The 20,261-nt window shown below is 41.0% G+C and overlaps 1 protein-coding gene across 1 annotated transcript in view; it reads right to left on the bottom strand.

Annotated features, from left to right (window-relative positions):
- Positions 1-14,140: 14,140 nt before the first annotated feature.
- LOC125124739 (protocadherin alpha-13-like) overlaps positions 14,141-20,261 on the bottom strand; it is a 143,123-nt gene continuing 137,002 nt past the window's right edge. The window contains 1 exon segment of the mRNA XM_047774758.1: positions 14,141-16,427. Within this exon segment, the coding sequence (XP_047630714.1) occupies positions 16,117-16,427 (311 nt within the window). The 3' untranslated portion in view covers positions 14,141-16,116.

Below are 20,261 nucleotides of genomic sequence, written 5' to 3'. Positions count from 1 at the left end.
TTAAAAAGGGATATTTACTTATGCCTGAGCTCAACTTACTTTCAAAAGCAAAGCCTAAGTCAGGCTTGTGTCTAGGTAACTAGTTTGGGAGATTTGGGGGGTATGCCCAGCCTTGTACTTGCCCAACTATGAGCCCAGCGAAAGTGCCAGGAGACAGTGACAGAGTCATCAGCACTTTGTTGGAGAGGAAAACTTACAAGCCAAAAGCCAAGTCTTGGAGTGACCAACACCCACTGCAAACAGGAGATGGCAGGCAAGCAAGCAGGCAGGCAGGACATGGCAGGACATGGCAGGCAGCAAAGACAGCTACTGGGGAAAGAATGGAAGTTCCCATTTATGGGGGAACTGACGTCAGGTTGGCTCATCAGTTACCAGCAGGGCCTGTGGAGGAGCACAGCCCTTACAGCCCCTCAGGTTAATGACCATCATGGGCGGCATTATGTTACCCTTTGATAACCTAGCGTGGTGGACCTGTTCTGATTCAAGGATTAGAACAGTCTCCAGCTGGGGCAGGGGACGGACGGGTAGGCATTTACTGATTAGGCTCTATGATTAAAAGGGAAGGTCAGTCATGCGATAGAGTTCAGGTGAAGCAGGGTCTGGTGAGTAGCAGATGTACAAAGAGCAAGAGAACCGCCATCTTGAGTGGCCTGCCCATTCAGAGGTGACCTAAAGGAGCAGAAGTGCAGCACAATGAAAAGTGGAATAGGGAAGAGCCAATGCAAGGATGCCTTATCAAGATCCCCACTGCGGGGACTGGGGTTCCAGCCAGGAACTTCCGAGGAGAGTTCAAAGGCATCTTGTAATTGTTCACACGGGCAACACAGAGAAACATTTGTCCATAGGTATTAAGTCCCATATTTCTAGAGTAAACCTGTTTCTTCAACCATTGATGAGCCATCAGAAAAGCTCTAGAAAGAAAGCAAAAGACTTGGATGCATGCTTGAGCCAAGACGTTTTCAGCTAGAAATGAGTCTAAGCCTATAGGTTTGTTTTTGTTTTTTCCTACTGTAGCAACAGCTGGAATCAAAAGTGAAGTTTAGAGGCTATGAGGTGAGGCACAAGAAGCACCTGATACATGCATAGGAGGGCACCTATTGACTTGCATGCTTACCAACAATGTGTCATTAACTTTCTTGACCATTTCTAATCACTAGATGAAAAATTACATCTCACTGGAGTTTTATTTTGACTTGATTGACTCATAGGTTCAAGGCATCTATATATTCTTTTTCTGTGAAATGTCCTTTACACATTTTTCTATTGCCATTTAGGGCTTTTATCAATTTCTAGGAGTTATTTATATATTAAAGAATTAGGACCCCCCTTTTTTTCCTTTTTATGGCCACACCTGCAGCATTTGGAAGTTACCAGTCTAGGGGTCGAATTGGAGCTGCAGCTGCAGGCCTATGCCACAGCCAGAGTGACACCAGATCCAAGCCACAACTTCGACCTATGCCGCAGCTTGCAGCAACGCTAGGACCTTAACCCTGGCCTTGATCGAGGCCAGGGATTGAACCTGCATCGTCAACAATCCTGTGTTAGGTTCTTAACCCGCGAAGCCACAACAGAACTCCTATCCCTTTTCTATAGCATTAATGGAAGATAAAATCTATTTTGTTCACAGTGATTTCACAATGCATTCTTTTAAAAATTGTCTATACAAAATATTTTCTCTTTTATGTCATCTTAGTATTCTGTCACACTTATAAAATCTTTCATTTTGAGATTTAAAAAAAAAATCATCCATTTTGTGACAGAGGCTATAGCCCACAAATTATCTTATTTTTAGGCAGAGAGCCATGCTTTTAATTGGTCACATCCTTGCATCGAGTTTTGACTATGTTATTTTTTATTTGTTTGTTTGCAAGTGAGATGTAAACATGTTAGGTGGGACTTTTGGAAAATCTTCTTCAAAGACTTCCTTTCCTCTTGTTCCTGAAATGGCTGGGAATCTAGCAGTCATATTGAATTATGTGGGAGACCTTGACAATGAGGGAGTCTCGTGCTGAGGATGGCAGAGCAGAAGCTATGACCCTGGGTCCCTAATGACACAGTAAAACTGCCCTATCAGCTTTGACACTCTACCTCCAGGCGTCTTTTTCTTTTTTTTTTTTTCATAATAGTTACTAAAAGAATTTATTTAAAATCTAAATGATTTCATCATACAGATTCTCAAAGTTGAGTAAAAAGTAAAATGCCTCCAGGCATCTTTTTATGAAAGGGGTAAATTTTATTTTGAGTCTTTTAGAAATGTATTAAATTAATCCTATGCGTCGTATTTCTTTTAACAGTATTGTTTCTCTTTCTTTCCATCTTGAATTTGTTTTGGTGTACCTATTTTAATAAACTCATAAAAGTAGTACATATCAATTTAAAAAGACACAAAGAAGCATACAATCAGAAAAAGATTATCAGCCTTTATCTTACTACTTAAAAATAAACATTGTTAAGATTTTTTGTGTATTTCCTTCTAGACTTTTCTCTTTGTAATTTACTTTATATAGCCAAGTTCTCAGCTCATTGTCCAAGCTAAAAACTGTTGGCTGCTTGAATGCAGTGTGCACCTTCTTTTGCATCTTGATTTTGTGTCTCTTAGTTACAATTTTGTTAGTGGCTACATGGCTTAATTAACTATTACTGCATCATTAATTATAAAAACATAGTGACAATCTTAGGGCATAAAGCTTTATCTAAATGTAATTTCCAGAAATAGATAAAGGCTTTGAACATTTTTAAAGCTTTGGGCAGGAGTTCCCTGGTGGCCTACTGGTTAAGGACCCTGTGTTGTCACGGCTGTGACACAGGTTCAACCCCTGGCCCAGGAATTTCCACATGCTTCAGGCCCAGCCGAAAAAATAAATAAATAAATAAAAGAAAGCTTTGGGTACACAGCCATGAAGTGTCAAATTTTGACAGATCCCAGTAAGCAATATACCTCTTAGTGGCCAGTATCTAAAGCTAGGAGATAGACAACAAGATAGGTGGAGATTAATATATCTCCTTTATCACTGTTAGATTGATATTAGGGTACATGCTTAAATCTTCCGGAAAATATACTTCTTATTCTGATCTCTAGGACTAAACCCAGCTGGCAGTCCTCTCCCTCCACCAGTACAACTGGAGTAGAACTGGTGGAGTTTGATCCTCAAGAAAGAAAAAGTAATAGCAATGGTCTCTGCATGTCAGGTTACTCTTTGAAACTCTGTAAGGTAGGTCTTGTCCCTTAAGATGGAGTGAGGAGTTCCTGCTGTGGCACAGTGGGTTAAGAACACAACTGCAGCAGTTCAGGTTGCTGCAGAGACTCGGATTCGACATTCCAGCCCTGTACAGTGGGTTAATGGATCCCAGCATTGCCACAGCTGCAGCATAGTTTGTAGCTGTGGCTTGGATTTGATCCCTGGCCTGGGGACTTCCATGTGCCATGGGTGTGGTCATAAAATTTAAAGGAAAAAAAAAAAAAGAGAGTGAGGGAATGGATAGAGAAGGTAAAGAACAAATCATTAGAGCAGCCCCAGAATGAAGGGAGGAATGGAGAAAAAGCATCATCTCACATCTTTGTAAGGACTGGAACGTATGGATTTTTTTAAAGTTAATAATTCAATATGTGACAAATGGCATCTAATTGTTTCAATTTTTTGCCTTTGATTATTAATGAGGTTGAACAGTTGAACATTTTCCAAAGTAGTTTTAAATTCCCTAACCTGTTCTTTTCTCTTGGCACCTGAGCATTTTTCTTAGCAATTTGTGTAATTTCCTTCTATAAGAAAAATGATTCTTTATTATATTTTCTGTTAATACTTTGGCTAATCCATCTGCTTTAACTTAAGGATATAAAATAAATATATATCATCATTTATATTTTGTATGTTTTTAATTTATTGTCTTTAATAGACACCTGCTTTTGATTTACTCTAGTCCATCTATGGTTTAAGTTACATTTAACTCTTTATCAATAGTATTTATGTTTCCTCATAGAGTGTGGGTGAATCCCTTTTGCCTGCCTTCACCCTACCTACATCTCCAAGTTACCTCCTTTTAGCCCTCTGCGTTCTCATTCCATACGCAAGCAAAGAGGGAAAGAAGTGAAAAATGGAAAATTACAGGATTTTTGTTCTCTTAATTAGATGGAAATAATTGTTTCTGCAAGTGGCCAATCCCTTCCGGACACTTTCCCTGTTGACCAGTGGTCTAAAATGCACAGTTTTCTTGAAATTAAAATAAAAGTGACTGAAAATATCCAGTAGAAACACTTGAAATGTCAGGAGGGGGAGGTCAACTTAACTTACCTATAGAGCATGCAAATATCATGGAGTTCCCGTTGTGGAGTTCCCCTTGTGGCGCAGCAGAAACAGATCCGTCTAGGAACCATGAGGTTGCAGGTTCAATCCCTGGCCTTGTTCAGTGGGTTATGGATCTGTTGTTGCCATGAGCTGGGGTGCAGGTCGAAGATGCAGCTTGGATCCTGCATTGCTGTGGCTGTGGTGTAGGCCAGCAGCTGTAGCTCTGATTGGACCCCTAGCCTGGGAACCTCCATACACGGTGGGTGCAGCCCTAAAAAGCAAAAAAAAAAAAAAAAAAAAAATTAGAAACAGAGACTATGTCCTATATGAAATGCATCATATTAGAAAAATTACGTTTTAACTCAATTAAACATTAGGTGAATTCACTAAGAATGGCTATTTTGTAGTTTGCTGGCTTTCTGAGTCATTCAGCGTTTCAACCATGACCTGACTCTCACTGTAAATGAGACGATAAGAAAAAGGTAAATTAATTAAGGTCGTAAGGGAAGAAGGAGGGAGAAGAGGAGAGGAAAGGTATGGCTGAGAGAAAAAGTGGTGGGGAGGAGTAGAAAAAAAAAATCAAAGAGGAAGAGAAAGAGCAGGGGAAAGAGAACAAACTGCTCTCTGTTCTTCAAAATGAGTTGAGGTGCCATGTTGTCAACTTCTTTAAAAAAGAATCACATTTAGTAAGTGTTTCCTGTGTGCCTGACCTTGTTTTAGGATCTTTACCCATTTCTTTTAACCCACATTTATCTCCGAATGTATGAATCGACCTTAGTGTCTGAAGTCGCTTTTATTAGTATTAAATCTAACGCAGCCATAGCATAAGCTGCTGCATCTTGACCACCACAGATTTTAACACTTACCTGCATTTTCCTTTCCTACTGACACTGGCATGTCTGAGAGTTATAGATAATGACTAGAAAACTAGTAGAACACTCGTAGAGAACTAGTCTTGTTTGCCTCAGAATGCTAGGGGAGTTCCCACTGTGGTGCAGTGGGTTAAGAATCTGACTGCAGCAGCTCAGGTCTGCTGACTCATGGGTCTGATCCTCAGCCCAGGGAAATGGGTTGAAAGATCTGGCAAGCTTCAGCATAGGTTGCAGCTGCAGCTCAGATTCAATCTGTGGTCCAGGAACTGCCACATGCTGTGGCTGTGACCATTTCAAAAAAATTCTAGGGACTGGCTGTAAGGAGGTGGGAAGCAGATCGACCTTTGCCTAGAAGATGAACTGTTCATAAAACCTTCAAGATCATTCCGACCGGAATACAACACAACCAGTGTCGGGGCTCACTGTGCTGTTCTGCAGAAGCACCCACAACCCCCCCCATACACCCCTGAAACCCCACCCTTTAAAACCTTTCTTCTCTAACTGGCAACTGGGAGATGACCTTAGGACATTAGTCCACCATCTGCCCGAGTTACTGGCCTCCTGAATACAGCAGCTTTCCCTTTTCCACTAACTCTTTTTTTTTTTTTTTGGCTTTTTGTCTTTGTTGTTGTTGTTGCTATTTCTTGGGCCGCTCCCGAGGCATATGAAGGTTCCCAGGCTAGGGGTTGAATCGGAGCCACCGGCCTACGCCAGAGCCACAGCAACGGGGGATCCGAGCCGCGTCTGCAACCTACACCACAGCTCACGGCAACGCCGGATCCTTAACCCACTGAGCAAGGGCAGGGACCGAACCTGCAACCTCATGGTTCCTAGTCGGATTCGTTAACCACTGCGCCACGACGGGAACTCCCCCTTTTCCACTAACTCTTAACTCTCACTGGCTTTTTTAGCCGTGAGCTGTCAAACTTGGGTTGGGTACCAGCCTCACCTGGTTACAATACGACCCACACCAAAGAGGCTCCAGGCCTGCTACTTGGGGAGTCAGTCAAACTGCTATCGATATGCCCAGAGACCCAGGAACAATGGTAAGTGGACTCCTTTCCAGAAACATGGAAGACAAAAGTCGTGCACACTCTGGTTTTGTCTCCAGGCACCAGGAGACCAAACTGTGAGGCCTGAATGGTAGAGTTCTGGAAGCAAGGCCACTGGCCCGCTCTGCTGGATGGTTTCTAAGAACCTGGTCCAGCAAGCCATCTGGGACTCGGGCCTAATGCACTCTGTTCCTTCTACTGGAATGTCAAGTCTGCGTTTCTTACAGTAATTATCCATCTCGCGAATAGAAGGGACTGAACATTGATTCTGAGATCACAAGTTGTAATCTACCTGATACATCCACTGGGCCAAATAACGCCATCAATTTTTCACACTGTTTTAAAGCCAAATTTGCTGCTCAGATACTTAGAGGCATCTTGTATTCTGGTTAATAATTGACCTCTGTTTTGTGCCAGTCTCAGCCTATCAATAATCAATGTTGTGGCTGGACCAGTCCTTATGGCTCTTATTATGACTGCAGAACACCCTGAGCAATAACCATCAGGAAGCCTGGGGCAAGGTGGCTGGGGGAGGGGGGGTGAGGAAAGCCTTAAATCTTATGGAACCTGGAAATAACAAGGCATACCTGGTGCCACAGAGTGAAGATGAGGGAACAAAGAGAGAAAGCATGCCTGCGCCCTAGGGTTCTGCTTTTATTGCAGTAGAGGGTGGCAGCCTAGGGTTCCTGAGCTCACTCTTTATTGGTGAATTTAAAACATAAAGGAGGACACTTAAAGCGTAGAGGTGGGGTGAGGGAAGAGCGCCAAATGGTCAGTTATGGGAATTGAACCAAGATCTCTGAAGCAAAAGGGGTGGGGGCAGCCTGGCTCTTTATCTAGTCAAGTGGCTGGCACTGTGTTTATTGGGGATTGCCATCTTTGAAATGGATGCCTCTTTAAAGTGGATGCCTCAGCAAACAAAGCTGAAGTCAGGTATTTGCACTGCAAAAGGAGAAGCCAACTGTCAATGTTGATACTACAATACATCAGACCAGTCAAATCAAAATCTGATAGAAGAGATGAAAAAAATTGCGTTAACTTTACAGTGACCAAAGAAATACAAATTAAGCCACAAATTAAATCATTTAATTAAATAACTTCTTCTTTACTTTCTCATTTGCTTATTTGCCTTATTCTCTAAGATGAACATGACTGATACTCTTCAAGGTTAGCCAAGGTGTAGAAATTCTCCTGAACTGTTGGTAGGAATACACTGCATTTAAAGGGCCAATTTTGTATTATGTATACCAAACTTAATGTGTATTTTTTTTACTTAATAATTCCATGTTGGGGAACGTATCCTGAAGGAATATTGGAAAATATTCCAAATGTGGTCAAAGAATGTTCATTACAGCACTGTTCACAGTAGCATAACTTTGGAAAACTTTTAATATCTATTAACGAGGACTGGTTAAATAAATTATAGCATAGCCATATCATGGAATATAGGCAAATAATTTTAAACATTTATACTTATGTGGGGAAAAGCAAGTTACAGGGAGTAAAACAAGTACAATCCTTTACAATATAGGAATGCATTTACAGAGAAAAACACATCTCTTACCCTTGATGGGCTCTTCTAGGCAAAGGGACGTACACTCTTACCTTATATACCTTTATGCTTGCTGCCTCACAGGAGTGCAGAGATTCATTTGATTGGCCATATGGAGAACAATATTTAATACCATTACTGAACCAAACCTAGGTCCACTGGCCCACACGCAGTAAAGCCAATCTACTGATACCAGGTTGTGGTGAAAAAAAAATGCAGTGTGTAGCAGAGGCCCAGGGGCAAATGCTCAAAAGATCAAACTCCCACATGGCTTTCTGGGAAGAGTTTTTAAAGGCAAGGTGAGGGAAGGGCGTTGCAGGGTGTGTGATCAGCTGATGCACAGTTCTCTGATTGGTTGATGGTGTGGTAAGAGGTGTTAATACTAACCAATCTTCTGCCTCCAGCCAGTCGGGGAACTATGGGTTTATGGTCATTATTTAGTTAATTTCTTCCATCTGGTGGGGTTTTAGTATCTGTAAAACAACTTAGTAGTGTGCATCAGATACTGCCCTTCAGGGAGGAACTAAAGATTCTGTGACTGCTCTATGGCTGATTTACTGTTTAAATTCTCACCAGGTCTCTTGACTGAGTTGCTATTTTTGGTTGTTGTGATATGGTCACTTTCTTTCAATCATTAACTCCTGAGCCAGGCTTTTGTAACTCAGAGAAGGCCTGGGAGACATAAGCTTTTCTACAAACAAGAGGCAGGTGGGGGACATGGTGGGTCTGTCCTGGGAAGGCCCCATAATGTCCTGCTCAGTTATATTTGACTCAACTCTGCCCCTTTTCTTGGAATTGAATTGCCTGTTGGGAATAATAGCTCTTTTCTGCTCCTTCGAAGTAGGTTTCCTGCCATACCCTGGGAGGGAAACCCTGAATAATTCTGGAGTTCATTTAGCAGTCCCTCCTTTGGCACTCATACTAATCAGGTCCTCTAAATTATCTTTAGCATTAATAAAAGTAACATTTTAGCCTTCTTATACCATTTATTTCTTATCAATTTATTCATTACTCTGGACAAGGAAAGAAGGCTGCTCTTTATTGGGTACTTTCAAACATCAATATGCATTGAAAAAGACATGGAAGAGTAGAACAAAAAGTCAACTCACAGAAAGGGAGAAAAGATTTGTAAATGTAGCAACTGACAAGGGATTAATCTCCAAAATATAAAACAAGTCATGCAGCTCAGTATTAAAAAAAAAAAAACACAATCAAAAAACGGGCAGAAGATCTAAACAGACATTTCTCCAAAGAAGATACACAGATGGCCAACAGGCACATGAAAAGATATTCAACATCACTAATGATCAGAAAATTGCAGATCAAAACTAGATTGAGGTACCATCTCACACCAGTCAAAATGATCATCATTGCAAAGTCCACAAATAAGAAAGGCTGGAGAGGGTGTAGAGAAAAGGGAACCCTCCTACACAGTTGGTGGAAATGTAAATTGGCACAACCACTGTGGAAAACAGTACGCACGTTCCTCAAAAAACAAAAATAGAACCACCGTGGGATCCAGCAATCCCACTCATGGGCATCTCTCCAGGGAAAACCATAATTCGAAAAGACACGTGCATCCCAAAGTTCATTGCAGCACTGTTTACAATAGCCAAGACATTGAAGCAACCTAAATGTCCACCACTGGAGGAATGGATAAAGAAGGTGTGAGGCATATGAAAGCTACTCAGCCATAAAAAAGAATGCAATAATGCCATTTGCAGCAAAGTGAGACCTAGAGATTATCATACTAAGTGAAGTAAATCAGACCGAGAAAAACAAACATCATATGGTATCGTTTATACGTGGAATCCAAAAAAAGATACAAATGAACGTATTTGAAGAAAAAAAAATAGACCCACAGACTTTGAAAACAAACTTACGATTATCAGAGACAGGTGGGGGGAGGGATAGATTAGAGGTTTGGGACTGGCACGGGCACACTGTGGTACACAGAAGGATTGGCCAACAGGGACCTGCTGTATAGCACAGGGAACTCTACCAAACATTCTGTGATAATCTACATGGGAAAAGACTCCGAAAAAGAATAGATATGTGCGTGTATAACTGAATAGCTTTGGTGTCCAGCAGAAATTATACAGCATCGTAAGTTAATTATACTTGAATAAAACCGAAAAAAAAAAAAAGACATAGATTCCAAACTCTTTAATGGTGCTCTCTGTAGATACGTGACTTGCTACTTTCTAAATTCTGGGCTTCTATGTATTTTATTTTTAAAATATATGTATATATAATTATGTGGTACTGTCAGAACCAATAATGAAAAATTAATATTGATACTTTCATTTTGATTGAAAAGAGGAATAAAATATGTATAACAATGATATACTATTCTCTACGTACAATAAATGTGGGCTCCTTAAATTATACTGCTTATGGCAGTCAAGAATATAATAAAATGGATATTGTCACCCACTCCTTGTAGCCTCTGGCCTTGCAGTCCATGGTAATAGAATAACGACTCTGCTTTGTTATTGACTAGCTGCGTGACTTTGAATGTCATTTCCCTTCTTCAATTTTCTCATTTGTTAAATTAATTTCCTCTAGGCCCTAAATTTCCAAGATTCTACACATAGATGTTTAATATACATTTGGGTAAATAATATCAGCTTTCAGCATGCTATTAAAGTTGTCTCTAAGTGTCTGATGTCCCCTTTTCTGAGAATTCTCCTTCCGATCCGTAACCCACTGGCCTAGGACTAATGGGACCACAGGTGGCCACCTGCCTGAAGGGGATCCAATCATTTTTCTCTCCATGAAGAATTTAGAATGGGGATTTAGAGAGAGAAGATGCATTCTTATGGATCACTAGACCCAAGGGTAAATAAATTTAGAAGTTGTGGAAAGAAAAAGAAAAAAAAAACTGGTCTGTAGAGATAGGGAAGAATAAAGCAGATTAAGGAAAATAAACAGAGAAGATAAAGTAAAAAAAAAAAAAAAAATTCTTCTGGCTTTCTAGTTTCTGGTCCCTTCTGGAGGCCCAGCTACGTTCCTATTCTTTGTTTCAAAGGGACAACCTAGTGTCCTGATAAAGATTGCCCTTTTATAACTTAAGCCAGATGGAGTTGGTCTCTTTAACATGCAACCGTACAATCTTTTCTACGGTGTAATCTCAGCTAGCAGAAATGGACCAGCTCCTTAGTCCCTTGGCCCTATCACTCCAACTCTATGCAAAGAAACTCAATTTCTATCTGATTTTTGTGGCCGCACCCATGGTATGTGGAAGTTCCCAGGCCAGGGATTGAACCTGCATCATAGCAGTGATCTGAGCCACTGCAGTGACAACGCTGGATCCTTAACTACACACCACCAGGGAAGTCCCCAGACATTCTCTTTAATACAAATGAAATGAATGCTGTCCAAAATTAAAGTTAAGCTGGTAGAAATGGGCACTGCTTAATCAGCCCTCAGTAACATTTAAGTATCAATGGTCAATTTTTTTTAGTTCTGCTCTGAGACCAACTACTGGCTGAGTGGTCATCTGAATTGTTGATGTTTTTGTGGACTGATGATGCCCAAGTCACGTGATAGTTGCATAACGTAACATATTGCTGGGCTTTATGTTTTTCACTACCCAATCTCCCTCATTTTTTTTATGTAGACTAGATGTAGACTGGAGTTCATTTTATGGAAGCAAATCTACCAGTGTCTGTCTCATAGGAGCTTATGCTCAGAGACGTTTTTGAGGCAAAAAAGCCTTTAAGATTTAATGTTTCAGCAGGCATTTCCCCACGGATCAAGCCTAGGAGAAAATGGAAACCAATAAACATTTTATGTAATTGGCTTAGACAATAAGGATGCTGTGTAGCACTCTTAGGCACAACTTCAAAGGGAAAGTAGCACCATGCTCATTTTCTGAAACTCCATTCCTGACTAGCACAGAGTGTGTGTGTGTGTGTGTGTGTGTGTGTGTGTGTGTATGTATGTGTGCATAAAATCAGATGGGATTTCTCAGGTTGAAAGATATCCTGAGAGCCTATAGCCAAGCTCATTCTAAGAGAAATTATGTGATCAGTTTCTTCTACAAGGACAGGAAACACATGGGGGAAAAAAAGATGAAATAGGTCAAGGAGTAACCAACTTGCTGTTTCTTAGGGAAGCTCTTGAGGGGTTTCAAGTCCTGGGGAAGTATATCTGAGTTTTGTGTTTGTTTTTGCATACCTCTCAATGTTTTGGTGGTTTTAAAATCTAGACTTAATGCTAGAATTGCATTAGTGTTTGGTCAATTATGTTTGTACTTCAGAACTGAGTTGTGAATGTATAAAACATAAAATACATTAATAGGAGAGTCTGGGATTCAGAATCTGACCTAGAAGCCTGAAAGCCAACAGCCAAGGCCCTGAACCTCATCCTTTAAAATGAGTTGAATTGTAATTCTTCTAAAGGGTGAATCCTGTACTCTGTATATGGGAAACCAGTATCAAGGAGCTGGGCCTTTAAGAGACAGGCTGTTCCTGATTGGCTATAGGACACCAGCTAAGTTTGTGGCTTCTTTGGTGTTTTGTCTATCTGCCAAAAGAAGCTGTGGGAGGGGACCCCTTTCTCTCAAGCTGCTGAACTCAGGCTCACATTCCAAGTTATTTCTTTGACTAGGCAATGTGACTTCAAGCCCTTTGGTCCCCGGCCATTGACATAAAACAGCTATAAACAGACGGGTCACTTGACCACTCAAGAGACGTGATTATTATCCATGATGGAAATAGGTACAGCGTTATAGAACTGACTTAACTTCTTTCCCTTCAGGGTTGAGCAAAAAAGTGGAGTCAAAATATTTTTATTGCCAAGTATGTGGACTCATCATCCCCGCCTACGTTTTTATCAGTAGGAAAAGTGTCCTGAAGGTAAAGAGCTAAAGCTTTGAAAAGAGCGGCAAGGAGATAGAAAAAAGGATTATTAGTAATAACTATTTACTGAGCAGGATGGTGTGCTGGACACTGTGCTAAAAGCTTTTTGAGATTATCTCGCTAAATCGTCCCCGCAAATCTAGAAGGTCTGTGCTATAACTATTCCTATTTTACAGATGACGAAATTGAGGCTGAAAAACTGAGAAAAGTAGTGGCTTGCCAGCCAGTAAGTGACAGACTTAATAGTCACTTATTTCTTTTTATAAGTAGAGTCACCACACACCCCAGTTTGCCTGGAACAGCCCCAGTTTATGTTCTATATCCTGAAGTAATGATTAGTGGTGTCCCCTTTCCAGCTCACAGATGGACTTAACAACAAATTATATGGCCGCTCCGTCTCAAGATTTCTCCATCTTGGTCCTCTTGCCATTGGGGCTGGAAAATTGGTTGCTGTGAGGGGCTATTCCGTGTGCTACGGGGTGTTTAGCAGCATTGCTGGCCTCTACCCACTAGATGCCATTAGCACACCCATTCACATAACGAAAAAACAAAAAATTGTCTCCAGATGTTCTGGAGTAAAAATTGTTCCTCCTTGAGAATCACTGCACATTTAACTACAGAAGGAAAATACAATCGATTTGTTATAGAACATGTACTATGAGCCTACCTATTACCCTGGCTGGAATACACTCTGTCCTCAATCAAAGTGAATTTCTTGGGGGCATTATTTGATTTCCTGATCGTCGAGAAGGACAAGGGCTAAACAAACAATGAACCAGATGATTAAAATTGGTTGGTTGCAATTCTTATTAGAGAAGATTGAAATCGGGTACTGGGAAGTGACAAAGAAACCTTCAGGCTGCCTTTGCTGGTAATACTGTGCAATGTGATTCTTGTTTCCATTGGGTGTCATGCCTTCGTCATGAATGTAAGAGCCAGGGATGTAGCCAGCGAGTGATACAGTAAGTTTCACACTGTGACCTTCTGCCACAATAACAGCTAATGATAATCACCGTTCTACTTCCTCCTACTCTTACGCTTAGAAATGACCACCATTTCTTTCATACCACCATTTTCCATTTATTAGCAATAACAGAGGAAATACCAATAGCACCAATCAAAAATGAATCCACACGATGTGATTTATCCTTACAGCTGTAATAACTAGTAACTAACATGGATTGAAAGCACTTTGCAAATGTAAAAAGTGCTGTACAGAGACATTATAATTATCATCATTAATAAATTAGCCCGATTCTCCTAGTATCCAAAAGGCACGTAAGGTCAGATACATGGGTTTCAGTGGGGCAAAATGATCACAACCTACAATGTAGCAAATGGTTTACATGTGTTAGCAGTAAGTTTTACCCCATGCAATCCTGCAGAGCTGAAGTTACACACCCTTCAAAATATGGGAGAATGAAGCTAAGAGTAGACAAAACAGGTGCAGGTTTGGGTTTTTTTTGTTGTTTTTTTTTTTTGAGATTGAATGTTTTGTTTTAACAACAGACTCCTACCTCTTTTATGTTAACTTTTAAAAGATAATAATAATCAAACTTCTAAATTGTACATTTCAACAAAATCAAAATTTCTTATTCAAGGTGACAGTAAATTTTCCTGTTCTCTATGAGCTGATATTCCAGCTATTGTTAGAATTTCAAAGCATTCCTGTGACTTCCAAGAGGTCAGATTGGTCAATTTTGCGCTTGCACGCCCTCGGGGAATATCTTCGGTATTCCTTCCAGAATTGTTACTAGAAAAAAACAGCTTTATCCATTCCCTTGCCAGCAGGAGTGTTGGCAAGAGAGGGCTCTCGGCTGACCATAAATAAAATTCCTTGAATCACCAGTCTCTTGATTTAAGAAAGAAATTTTACTGTGTCTTTCATACACAAAAGCTGATTAACAATGGTTTAAAAACAAAACAAAACAAAACAAAACACTACTCCACTTTTCCACAGGTGTACAAAAGGAAATATAATGGAATTACATTCAACAATAAAGCTTAAAGTTCACTCTAGGTAATAGTTGCATTAACATCCACATACACAAGCACAGAGTAAATATATTTCAGGAGTCTTATACTAGCATACAGCATACATATGGGAGATTGAGTTCAGATAACATCATAGGTGTTAGCAAGATTAGCAATTCAGAGCGTTACAGAAATAGAAAACTAAACCAAAGAGGTGTTGGCTAGCACACCAAGACAAATCACAGAATCAGAGGACTGAAAAGTCTGCTCACTGTATGTATGAGAAAACAATGCTTTTCTTCGATTTCTGGGTCTTGATATGGTTGGCTAGAGAGGGTGGTGTGTTCAAAGTGCACATAATTGTTTCTTAGAAAAGAGAGAGAGAAAGATCCTTTTATTTCGGCATTAATACATGCAAGAGGCAGCCCCAGAGTGATCTGCAAGAGTAAAGCTGTGATTGGCAGGTGGCCAGTATAATACAGATGTTTCAGGCAATTCTCTTAAAGCACTTCTGTAGCAGCAATGGTCGTTTCAATGGCTGTAGACGGACTTCTCTTTCGAGGATCATTTAGGGGAAATGTATTCATCATATTTCTCTTTAAAGGTTTATAGTTTATAGATGTTCCTCTTTTTTAAATAAATCTATCAAACAACAAACAGCATAAAGTGAGGTGTCGGGGTTTTCTTTTGCTTTTGCATAAGTGTCGCTGGAAAAGGATCTGACCTTTTCATAAACATTGTGTGCAAAAGAATTTTTAATAAAGTGAGCACAAGGACAAATATAGGAAACACATCAGATCTGCTTCTGTTGCCCTGGCTGGCCCCTGTTCAACACTGAACTATTGGCTTGTAGGTAAAATGCAGTTTTTAGGCATAATGGGACACCACAGCCCAGAGACTTTAGGGATTCCCAAAGCCTTGTCAGTGGGGGGGAGTTTTGTCTGCTAGAGGGTGGCCACCACCTCTCGAGTTGTAAGATTGCGAAAGTCTGGTCCCTTTGCGCTTCACACGTCCCACGGTTCATTGGCCTTTGTTTCCCAGCCCTTCTAGTCTAAGCTGGCCCATCCCAACCACGACCTGGCACTCACAGACCCTCAGTGGCCACACATACCCAGTGTCCACAGACACTCAAGCTGCTCAATCTCAAAACCTTTCAGCCTGCCCTGCAAGTGTCATCAAGACAGGATCCCCGGAGCACAGGGCAGAGAGTCCAACCTCTCACGGGCGGGGCTGGGAAGCCTCTCCTTTGCGGCGGAGGAGAAAGGAAACTTGGGTCTGCTTTTTGGGTTCTGAAAACAAGCCAGAGTGGAGAGAAAGAGTTAACACCAGACTTAGTAAAGCTTTGAAGACAAAACCTGTTAAATGCGAGCTAGACAGACACAGGGAACTTTCTGCAGATTTCTGAGGTCTCTAAGAGAGGGCTCGTGTGGACAGGAGAAAGGAGAAGGAGTTGCTACATGGGAGAGGGTTGCCATTGTTACAAAAACTGGCTAAGTGGCTTGTTTCCATTAGGTGACCTCACTGGTCACTGGTGTCAGTCGTGCTGTTCCCTTTCTCTTTTTTCTCCTGGGTCTTGTTACCCTTCTTCTTTTTCTTCTTTTTCTTGGTCTCCTCCTTTTTGCCGAAGGTTATGAAGTCACTTTTGTCAATTTGGCTGTTAGTAGGCTCCTGCCGGATGGAGATGATTGCAGGAGATCCTGGGATAATGAATTTGTCTGGCAACTCACCGGGACCAGATTGTTTGGGGTTGCCTGGTCCGTATTTAAAGGTCCAGCTGTTGCTGTTGACACCAGCACCGACTGGAGGGGACACCTCTCCTGCCTCTGGTTCTGAAAGACAAAACATGGCATGTCAGTCGCAGAGTCCATACTTACTTTCCACGTGCGCCACACTGTTGGGCTGAACACAGGAGAGGCTGCACAGACAGGCCTGGCCCCCAAGAACGTGGGGGTTATTTCCTCAAGCCTAGGGCAAGGCCAGTGCTTGCAAACAAGCTGGAAGGTATATTTTTTTTTATTTTCACCAGAGGGTCCAGAAAGCTAACTTTCTAGTAACATACTTTTAGTTCATTGTGAAAAATTTCCTAAAGAATATATGGTGGTGATTACCTTGCCTGGGAATGGGGCAGGAAATGTACTGGATTAAAGCAGAGTAAGCAATAAAATACCAAGAAATAAATTTAACCAAGGAGATAAAAGACCTGTACTGGAAATTTTCCATTTGTAAAAGAAATTGAAGGAGATAGAAATAAACAGAAAGCTAATCTATGCTCATGGATGAGAAGAATTAATATTGTTAACAAGCCCATACTACCCAAAGCAATCTACAGATTCAGTGCAATCCCTGTCAAAATTCCAATGGCATTTTTTATAGAAATAGAACAAACAATCCTAAAATTTGTGTGGAAATACAAAAGACTCCAAATAGCCAAAGCATTCTTGAGAAAGAAGAACAAGGCTAGAGGCATCAAGTTTTCAAATGATATCACAAAGCTATAGTATCCAAAACAGTATGGCATAAAAGATACACAGGTCAGTGGATCAGTGGAGGAGAGTACAGAGCCCAGAAATAAACTCATGCAAAAATGGTTAATTAATTTATGACAAACAAGCCAAGAATGTACAATGGAGAAATGATAGTTTTTTCAATCAGCAGTGTTGGGAAAATGGATAGTCACATACAAAAAAAAGAAACTGGGGCTGTATCTTACACCACATACAAAAATTAACTCAAAATGGGTTATAGACTTGAACATAAGATCTGAAACCACAAAATTCCTAGAAGAAAACATAATAAGCTCTTTACCATCAATCGTAGCAATGATTTTTTAAAAATCTGATACTAAAAGCAAATGTAACAAAAGCAAAATTAAACAAATGGGGAATTCCTATGGTGGCCCAGTGGTTAACAAATCTGACTAGCATCCATGAGGATGCAGGTTCCATCCCTGGCCTTGTTCAGTGGGTTAAGGATCCAGCATTGCCGTGAGCTGTGATGCAGGTCACAGCCACAGCTTGAATCTGGCACTACTATGGCTGTGGTGTAGGCTGGCAGCTATAGCTCTGATTCAACCCCTAGCCTGGGAACCTCCATATGTCACAGGTGCAGCCCTAAAAAAAGGAAGAAAAAAGAAAAGAAAATTAAAAATAAACAAATGGGACTACATCAAACTAAAAAGCTTCTGCACAGAAAAAGCAAACCAACAAAATGAAAAGGCAGCTATAGAATGGAAGAAAATATTTGTAACCCCTATGTCTGTAAGGGGTTAGTATCCAAAATATATAAAGAGCCCATAGTATTCAACATCAACAAGTCAAACGATTGGATTAAAAAATGAACAGAAGATCTGAATAAACATTTTTCCAAAAAAGACAGACAGATGGCCAACAGGTACTGAAAAGGTGCTCAGTGTCATTAATCATCAGAGAAATACAAATCGAAACCACAAGGAGCTATCACCTCACACCTGTTAGAATGGCTGTTACCCAAAAGACTAGAAATCCCAAGTGTTGGTGAGGGTGTGGAGAAAAGAGATCCCTTGTGTGCTGTTGGGGGGAAACTGGGGCAGCCACTATGGAGGTTCCTCAAAAAAAAAAAAAAAATTCAAAACAGAGCTAGTATATGATCCAGCAATTCCACTTCTGGGTATATAGCTGAAGAAAATAAAAACACTATCTTGAAAAGATATGTACACCCTCATGTTCATAGCAGCGTTATTTACAATAGCCAAGATAGGGAAGCAAAGTGTCCACTGATGGATGAATGGATAAAGAAAATGTGATATAAATATATATAATTTAGCCACAATAAACAATGACATTTGTGACAACATGAATGGACCTCAAGGGCATGATGCTAAATGAAATAAGTCAATATTTAAAGATTTGACAAAATGCCACAGAGAAAGACAAATACCATATGACCTCGCTTAGATGCAGAATCTAAAAAAAACCAAAAACTGGAGTTCCCACCATGGTGCAGCAGTTAAGGGTCTAGTGTTGTCACAGCTATGGCACAGGTTGCTTCGGTGGCTTGGATTGGATCCCTAGCTGGGGAATTTCCATATGCTGCAGGGGCAGCCGAAAAAAGGAAAAAATAATAAAAAAAAACAAAACCAAGCTCATAGATTGAGAGCACAGATTGGTGGCTGCTAGAGGTGGAGTGGTGGAGGTGCTGGCAGTGGTGAAGGGGGGTTGAAATGTACAAACTTACAGTTTTAAAAGAAATAAATGTCATGCAGATACAACGTACAGCATGGTAAGTGCAGTTCATAATAATGTTATTGCATATTTGAAAGCTGCTAAGAGAATAAATCTTAAAGTTTTCATCATGATAAAAGATTGTTTCGTAACTATATAGTGACAGATGCTAACTAGACTTATTGTGATCCTTTTGCAATGCATAGAAATATCAAATCATGTTGTACCCCTGAAACTAACATGTTCTGTGTCAAATATGCCTCAACAAAAAAGAAAAGATATACATATAGGATTTGGAGGTAAAAATGACTAATGATACCTGAGAAAGTCAAAAGGAGATTCCAGGAGGGAGGTGAGGTTTGCGCTGAGACTGGAGAAAATGATTATGCATCCACAGCGCTTTCCAGCGCAAGACTTTCCCAAGGGTCTAGTTGGCAGACACACCATAAAGGACAGCCATGACTTCTAGAAGAGTAGAGGTCAGAGCTAGAGAGGAAGGGTAACGGCCTGTCAGGGCGAAGTGACCCCCAATGGCCGTGACACTGGAAACTTTTGGCATCAGCTGCGTTCATGTACCTGACACTGCTCCTCTGGTGGAGCCGTGAAAAGCTTCACCAGACAACCTGCTTGTGTTCCACTGCAGTCTGAGATTCTCCACATCCTATTTCCAGCTCCTTACCTCCCGTCACTTCTCAGTCTCCTCTAACTTGACATCTAGGAGCGCTATGTCCTAACAGTGCTCATGGCAAGCTCGCTAATTAAATTATTTCCAAAGCCGGTGGTCACAATTTAGTTTTCAGCTTATTGCACCTGTCAGCAGCCTTAGGAATCCCCTTCCTGAAACACTCATGTTTTAGGAGTTCCTTGTCAATCCATTCTCCAGACCATTCTCCCTGGCTGTTCTCTGCTAGTTTCCTTGCAAGACCCTCCTCGTTTATGTGTTGGAGCTTTCCGGGGTTGGGCTCAAAACCTTTTCCTCTTCTTTCTCTTCATGCTCTCCTTTTGGGATCTTGGCCTGTCCATGGGTACACATACCATCTAAACACACGGATGAGACACACATTTCAATTTAAGGCCATAGGTCTCTGAGCTCCAATCTCATGTATCCAGCTACCTCTCTGGCATCTTCTCTTGGCAGTCTCACAGGCATCTCGAAGTGAGGAACGTGAAACCCAACTCAGGATTCCGCTCCCCCCATTCCCTTCTAAATCTCTCATTTCAATCGATGATTCTCCATTCCCGCCAATGCTCAAGCCAGGAACTTCAGAGCCATTATTCATTTTTCTCTATCTTTTTTTTCCTTTGGCTTTTTAGGGCCACACCCAAGGCATATGGAGGTCCCCAGGCTAGGGGTTGAATCGGAGCTGCTGAGGCTGCTGGCCTATGCCACAGCCACAGCAATGCAGGATTCAAGCTACATCTGCGACCTATCCCACAGCTCACAGCAATGTCAGATCCTTAACC

The sequence above is a fragment of the Phacochoerus africanus genome, chromosome 4 (assembly GCF_016906955.1).
Source record: "Phacochoerus africanus isolate WHEZ1 chromosome 4, ROS_Pafr_v1, whole genome shotgun sequence".
Lineage (NCBI taxonomy): Eukaryota > Metazoa > Chordata > Mammalia > Artiodactyla > Suidae > Phacochoerus > Phacochoerus africanus.
Note: the sequence above shows the minus strand (reverse complement) of the source record. Positions and strands in the feature narration are given on the sequence as shown.